Source organism: Odontesthes bonariensis, chromosome 8 (assembly GCF_027942865.1).
Source record: "Odontesthes bonariensis isolate fOdoBon6 chromosome 8, fOdoBon6.hap1, whole genome shotgun sequence".
In the NCBI taxonomy this organism is placed as follows: domain Eukaryota; kingdom Metazoa; phylum Chordata; class Actinopteri; order Atheriniformes; family Atherinopsidae; genus Odontesthes; species Odontesthes bonariensis.
In genome coordinates this window covers 35,331,802-35,339,540 of record NC_134513.1, presented here as the reverse complement: position 1 = coordinate 35,339,540, position 7,739 = coordinate 35,331,802, and the positions used below count along the sequence as shown (strand labels likewise).

At 45.1% G+C, this 7,739-nt stretch overlaps 1 protein-coding gene across 1 annotated transcript in view; it reads right to left on the bottom strand.

The window, feature by feature from the left end:
• Nucleotides 1-597: 597 nt before the first annotated feature.
• ptprb (protein tyrosine phosphatase receptor type b) overlaps nt 598-7,739 on the bottom strand; it is a 44,157-nt gene continuing 37,015 nt past the window's right edge. The window contains exons 35-40 of the mRNA XM_075472296.1: nt 7,593-7,727; nt 6,751-6,873; nt 5,958-6,121; nt 5,694-5,829; nt 5,462-5,582; nt 598-2,454 (exon numbers count right to left, since the gene is read on the bottom strand). Coding sequence (XP_075328411.1) covers nt 2,432-2,454; nt 5,462-5,582; nt 5,694-5,829; nt 5,958-6,121; nt 6,751-6,873; nt 7,593-7,727 — 702 coding nt within the window. The 3' untranslated portion in view covers nt 598-2,431. The remainder of the gene's footprint in view (nt 2,455-5,461; nt 5,583-5,693; nt 5,830-5,957; nt 6,122-6,750; nt 6,874-7,592; nt 7,728-7,739) is intronic.

Here is a 7,739-nt window from a genome sequence, read left to right as displayed (position 1 = left end):
CCATGTGGATCAGGTCTGAGTTTTACCTTAAATGCTTCCAATCAAGATGCCTATGTTACATGTGAGATTATAACTAAGGGTTTTAGCTGTATTTCACAAACCAGACAGTTAAGCAGAAAGTTTTCTGATGACCAAAATGCTGAGGCTGTTTGAGGCGCCTTGTTCACTGTGACTGATGCTGCTGGCTGAACTCGTGATGCTTGAAGCTGTGTGTGAATCTGCCAGCTCACAGAGGGATGGCTGAACTGGATGTTTGGTCTGGAGGGATTCGGGCTCAGCGCTCCTGTGAGCCTCCAGTAGCTGCTGTAACTGGGGCACCCAGTTCTGCCCTGGCCTCAGATCAACATGGAAATCAAAAGTTTGAGAGTCAGCTCCTCTGATGCTGCCTTCTGTTGCTTGGTTTTCTTTTCTTTGTGCATCTGAATGTTCTGGAGTTTTGTTTCTGTAGAAACGCAGACAGCATATGTCACACCAACCTACATATAAGCAGTGTGTGGTGGATCTATTAATGGTTTTCAGTTGAATTACATTTGAACAGGTGACTGCATGTATTGGTCTGTGCTTTTTCTCCCACACAAAGAAAGACTGAAGCAGAAGCAGTGGGGCGGCTACTTTTAATTAGTTCTTTGTGGTTCAGTTTACAGGCAGCTGGAATACAACAGATTTCTACATCATCTCAGGCCTGGGTGACATGTCTGAAAGTGACATCACAATTTTGCAAATTAGACAGAAAATAATCCAAACTTTAAAAATACAAAATGAAAGGCAGTCAGAACTTTGATTGTCCTGATTTATTTATTCATTTGAACAAATTCAATACTTTGTTTTTTCAATCAATAAAACTCTTCACGTGGGATCAGAAATCATTTAAAATGCCTAAAAACCTCCAGCAGTCACATGAAACGAAGCGTTTAATACAGTCTGATACCCAGAAAAATGTAGCATTTCAATTTAAAAAGACGATCCAATAAAATGAGATAATTTGCTTTCTTTTCTAATTTTATCTAAGTGGGAGGAAAACAAAGCCTCCAGTTTCCATTCAGACTTAATTTATATTACTACAACAGTTATTTATTCTTCACAGTTTATAAACGATGTAATGAAAGACTCACTGTAGCCGTTTCAAACTCTTTTTTCCAATGAAACTATCAGAAAGAGGTAAGTTGAAGTCTGAACGCAGGATGTTTGATTTGCTTTCAGCTACTTGACAAGAAACTGGAAGTATCTAAATATTCCACAGCATGAACATACCTGACACACATATAAATTCATTATAACGTAAAAAAGGAGTATTACATCAATATTTACATACAGCAATACGTGTAACTTTTTAAATAAACAGCTTATATGGAGCAGTGAGTGAGAACATACAGTGTTATAGAGGGTATAAAAATAGATGGCTTTGCTTCCCCTGTGTGCTGTCGCTCCTGACAAACATCAGATGTCTTTAAGAATCACTTTGACTCGGATCATTTCAGATCGGTTTGTGCTCTGCAGTTATTGTTCTTTGGGATTCGCTCTGTGTTGGTTATTATCTGTAACTACGAGGTTTGAAGCTGTAGAAGATGAGGATTTCATTGTAATGCTGATGTGGGAAGACAGGAAACTTTAGGTGAAACAATGAAAGAAGAAGCCATTAATACGGCTGAGGAGAAAACATGAAAAGGTGCATTCAGCTCTGAAACTGATTCACTTTAGTTTCTTATCTAATTTAAAGGAACTTTTACTGAATGTTCTGATAAACACCAGCAGGCTGATCAATTAAAAAAAAATGCTGCGATGTCAACAGTACAGATAAGTTTTCATGGCTCAGCTTTGTTAGGAGGCGTCACTAACTCCACATGGTCCCTTCAACTCTGAGTTCAGGTTTAAGGGGTCACATTTTTGTTCCGAATCAACTCTATATTCTGGTTGAATTTAATTATCATCATACCATCAGAACAGCTGATGTTTATTCTACGTTAATGAGCTTCCAGTTTGTTTCTGTCTGATATCAGGAGCACAATCAGTGACACTTTTTAAATTAGATTAGAAACTCTTTCCCCGGAGCAGGCGACGTATTCAGGTTAAAAGATGGTTTAGCAGGTATTTTCAGCCTGATGTTGCTTCATTGTTAAACCCATCTGGTCAGATCAGCTGATACTTGACCACTTGGCAACTTTAGGTGATAGTTTGGGAAGTGCTTTTGGTTAATCAGTGATTATTAAAAAAGCTTGAATCAGGAGGTCAGTGCTGAGATGCAGCTGAACTTACTAACAAAGCACCTCTGTGGTGCCAGCAAACACAACTACCAGCTTCTGTTGGTGTAAAATGAATCAAATGAAACTGAGCTGAGAAGTTTTATCTCCAGTTTTGTTTTGTTTGTTTAAACTTTGCTGGCAGGCGTGGGAAAGTTTTTCTCCCTCCTGATTGGATGAATGCGGTCGTCTCTTTAGCGTCCAGTGTAGATGAAATCTGAGGAGACAGAGATGATAAACAGATGAGACACAAGAAAGTAGAAATGTCTGGGTCGTGTTCCCCAAAACTAAAAAGATGTAAGCGTCACTGAACATCAAACTTAATTCTCTATATTCTAAAGTAATCAGGAACTGTTTTAAAATACCATAGTTTAATTAAACAGCCCAGCTCCCCCCATGAGCTGCCGGTTGAGCTTCAATCATGTGGGGGGACATTGAGTCCGAATGGGTCTGAATGGGTCTGAATGGGCCATGTTCCGGACCATGTTCCGGACCATGTTCCTTCTTGTTGAGGCGGCAGACCGAAGCTGTGGCCATAAGGTGGTCGGGGCCTGTTGTGGCAGCAACACCCAAACCCGCTGGTGGACCCCAGCGGTGAGGGAAGCCGTCGAGCTGAAGGAGGAGTCCTATTGGGCCTTTTTGGCCAATGAAGCAGCTGATGGGTACCGACAGGCCAAGCGGAACGCAGCCTCGATGGTTGCTAAGGCAAAAACTCGGGCGTGGGAGGAGTTCGGTCAGGCCATGGAGAACAATTTACGGATGGCCTCGAAGAGATTCTGCTCCACCATCCGGCGGCTCAGGAGAGCCAACGCCAAAAATGGTGGGGATGGGGCTCTGCTGACCTCAAACGGGAACGTTGTGAGTAGGTGGGGGGAATACTTGAGGACCTCCTCAATCCTACCAACACGCCTTCCGATGAGGAAGCAGAGTTGGGGAGCTCGGACGTGGGTCCTCCCATTTCTGGGGCTGAGGTTGCCGAGGTGGTCAAAAAGCTCCTCGGTGGCAAGGCCCCGGGGGTGCATGAGGTCCGCCCGGAGTTCCTCAAGGCTCTGGATGTTGTGGGGCTGTCTTGGTTGACACGACTCTGCAACATCGCGTGGACATCGGGGGCAGTGCCTCTGGACTGGCAGATCGGGGTGGTGGTCCCCCTCTTTAAAAAGGGGGACCGGAGGGTGTGTTCCAACTATAGGGGATCACACTCCTCAGCCTCCCTGGTAAGGTCTTTTTGGGGGTACTGGAGAGGAGGATCCGCCGGATAGTCGAACCTCGGATTCAGGAGGTGCAGTGTGGTTTTCGTCCCGGCCGTGGAACAGCTCTACACCCTCAGCAGGGTCCTGGAGGGTGATGGGAGTTCGCCCAACTAGTCTACATGTGTTTTGTAGACTTGGAGAAGGCGTTCGACCGTGTCCCTCGGGGAGTCCTGTGGGGGGTGCTCCGGGAGTATGGAGTGCTGCTCGGGCTCTGTGTGACCGGTGTCAGAGTCTGGTCCGGACGTGTTTCCGGTGAGGGTTGGAAACACATTTCTAGGTGCAGCCAGGGCGTTGAGGGGGTCCAGTTTGGCGACCTCAGAATTGGGTCCCTGCTTTTTGGGGGTGATGTGGTTCTGTTAGCGTCATCGGGCCGTGATCTCTCCAGAGATAGGGTGAGAAGCTCGGTCATCGGAGTAGAACCACTGCTCCTCCGCATCGAGAGGAGTCAGATGAGGTGGCTCGGGCATCTGGTTAGGATGCCTCCTGGACGCCTCCCCGGTGAGGTGTTCCGGGCCCGTCCCACTGGGAGGAGGCCCCGGGGAAGACCCAGGACACGTTGGAGAGACTATGTTTCTCGGCTGGCCTGGGAACGCCTCGGGGTCCCCCCAGAAGAGCTGGAGGAAGTGGCCGGGGACAGGGACGTCCGGGTCTCTTTGCTCAAGCTGCTGCCCCCGCGACCCGATCCCCGGAGAAGCGGAAGATGATGGATGGATGGATGGAGCCCAGCTCAAGCCCTACTTCTACATGCATAGTAATATTCTGCTATAACCTGAGTAAAGTCAGGTTATATGAGAGTGAGCAACAACTAAATAAAGCTGTGATAGAGTCTGCATGGAGGCACAGTTTTGTGACACAACTATGTTCAACTTAGTGTCCAATAGTTGTATTTTATTCATTTTCATAGTGCACTAGAGTTGAAGCATGCAGTTATTTTCCTCTAAAGTTAAAAGTTTATTTAAAGTTAATACTAATAAGGCTGGAAACCGCCACCAATCTGGCAACACTGCACAGTGGAGCAGATTTGGTTTTTAAATGTTACCTGCATGATGTGCTCAGACAGTAAAACTTCATCTTTTTTTTAAATAAAAAAAACAGATGGAAAGAAACAAAGTCCAAATATAAATCATATAAACATACCTGCTTTTTGATTAAATAAGTTGTGGAAGGCTAAATGAGAAGGGATGCTTCATAGTTTGGGTGGCTCGTTGTGGTAAAAGTGCCTCTGATGTAAAGCAGAGTGAGGATCACTGGTCAACATGGCAGAGTCACATGTTTCACACTTCTTTTACTGTCTGTTTCCATAGCAACACAGTGCTGCCCACAGATGCGCCCGTGGGTTAGTGGCCACGTTTGTGTGTGCTGAATATACTTCTTATGAGCTGCTCCTGCAGTGTCAAAATGACAAATGCAGCGATCGTATCAGCTGCTGAACAGGACTGCAACATGTGAACAGGAATAAGAATGTTGTCTTATTCAGATTAAGGTCAATAGCTTCTACATGTAGCCACCGAGTTTCCATTTCTGGTACAGAACAGATTCAGGGACATCGGACGAGCTTATTTACCAAAATGAGTCAAAGGTTTAACTAGTAGTTTGCAGTTAATTTTCTAGCTAAACCACAGTGGAAATGTATTCCCACTGAATGATGTAGAAAAAACAGTTTTCCTGTCCAATCTTCAGCTGTAGCAATATGTTTTTAACAGATGAATCTGCAGACTATTCCTTTTGTCTCAAGATGTTTTCACAGGATTATTTTCTTTAATTAACCAACAGTCAAAACCCCCAAAAATTCTCTTTTCGATCTGAAGGGATGAAGCATTAAATGATGAACATTGGGAGGTTTCCCGCCTGCTGAAGAGTTCACCGAAAGCTCAGTGACATTTAAATCTCATCGGTTATTACAAATGCTGAGAAAAGTTCACAACGCAGAGCAGAAACTGCAGGGAGTTTGAGTGATGGGGGGTATGGACCCACCGTGGCAGTACTCGGGGTTGAAGTTCTCGTAGATGGGGTACAGAGGGTTCTCCTGCTCACTGCGGTGCTTTCTGGCTCTGAGGACGTCGCGCACGCACTGATGCAGGAAGGCATACTGACACTGAAACACACACACACACACACACACACACACACATACACACGGTGAGTCTTCATCAGATGTAAGCCCACCTACGGTTTGGTCCCGTATGCTCTGCTGCGTGTGCTGTACCTCGGTCTGGACCATGTGTTGGCGATGCAGGCGGAGGTCGAACACGCAGCCGTACAGGTCGATGGTTCCTTTGGAGTCCAGCTGCTGGAGAACCCGGTCCAATGCCATGAACGTTCCTGTGCGCCCAACCCCAGCACTGCCACACAAACAGCAGGGCCCACATTAGGCCCGAAACACAGTCCAGTCCAAGATGGTGGAAAACGGACAGTCATCCAGAATTATTCTGCTAATCAGAAAGGTGGCTGAGGAAACCCTGTGTCTCACCTGCAGTGCACCACGCTGGCTCCGGTACTGGGAGACCGGTCCACGTAGTCCCGGACCGTCCTGACAAACTGGATCAGGGACTGGGTGCTCTCAGGGACTCCGTGATCGGGCCACACGGTGTAGTGGAAGTGCCGCAGCATCCGAGGGTAACTGCAGCTGCTCTCCTGTCAGGATTCATCAGGAAAGAATTCATTATCAGCTGCTGATGAGTGAGAAAATGACGTGAAATGTTCCGCTGCAGCAGATTACATTTAAGGCCTTTTCATCACCACAGAAAATGTTCTTCAGTGCCTCTTTTACACCTGAACAGCACTGTCAGACATTTAAGTCTGAGGTTTTTGTTCTGTTCTGCTCTGAATTTAAACGTGCAGTCAGCGTGAATATTTGCTGTTTATAAGGACTGTCTGTCAGGGTCTAATTCCTGGAAACCTGAGCGTACCTTACTGCTGTTTCAGTCGTTACATCTGATTAAGTGAAGCTGAACTTGGAGCCTCACTGCTCGGCTCTACCACTGTAACAGCGACTGGTAACATTAGCTGTCGGCTCAGTTTCTGTTGGACTCCTGAACTATTTTAAACGGTTCAATCGAAGGGCTTTAACTACAACTTCGTATGTAAATTCTTGTGAACGGGAAGATATTGTGACAGCTTTTTAAAAATATATTTGTATAAGAAGACTTATATAGTCAGTCTAAACTTTCAAAAATAAGTATAGAATCTTTGAAAGTTTGCTTTGGTGCAGCTGTGAGTTTGTATAGTAAGTAAAAGTGCAGTCAGAGATGAAGAGCAGGTACCGAGGTGATCTTGAACTCTCGGATGGTCCACTCAGGCAGGACGGACTCTGACATCATCTGGATGACCAGGTCGCCATAGTACAGCGGCTCTCTGTCTGCGGGCCAGTACTGATCACACTTCACCTGCAAACAGAACATCTGAAGACTTCAGAACATTTCAGGACTCTGATTTTTAACCTGGTAGAATCAAAATTAAAAAATATGCAAATGTTTCAAAATCAATCTTCACAGTAACATAAGACCATTGTTCTTCAGTTTGTAAGTTAAAGGGATTTTTATTTTTTAAATGGGGTTGTGTGTAGTGCTTATTAGTAGTCTAATAATATATGTATTAACTTGAGCATGTAAGTGCAGCTGAGTTCACTGCACAGACGCTGTCTTTAAGCTACTTTAATGGTGATTCTGTGGTTCTAGAATCAGGATTTTATTAGAGCAGAGCGACAGTCTGGAAATGCTTTGGGTGAGCTGAAACGTAGTCTCAATGGGCTGATTTTCAGTCCCAGTTTCTGACAAAAGAAACAAAAGTATGTGAATCAGAGCAGCTTTATTAATAGAAATAGTTTAACATCTGGTAATTGTGAAGGGGCTGATTTAATTTTGCAGGCTGACCCTCCATTGAGAGTAGATGAACTATCCTGAAGTCAGCATTCAAGGTCTGTACATATGAAAGAGAACCTGAGATCAAGCAAAAATCCAAAATGGCGTCCAAACAAGCTGACACACAACATCACCTTTGCATTCTCCACTGAGTTTGTCCTTTAAATTAACCACTTTTAACACCATCTCTGTGTTTGAATTGATATTTGTTGGTTGGGTGGACTGATGAAACTAAAACAACTCACCCGTCCTTTCTCCACACACTGCGTCACCATGACAATGTTGTAGACGCCGTGCTCCCACACCATCCGCCAGAAATCATCTTTGGTTCCTGGCAGCGGCCCCTGAGTGGCGATGTACTCCCTGCGGTAGTTATTACCCTGTGAACAAAC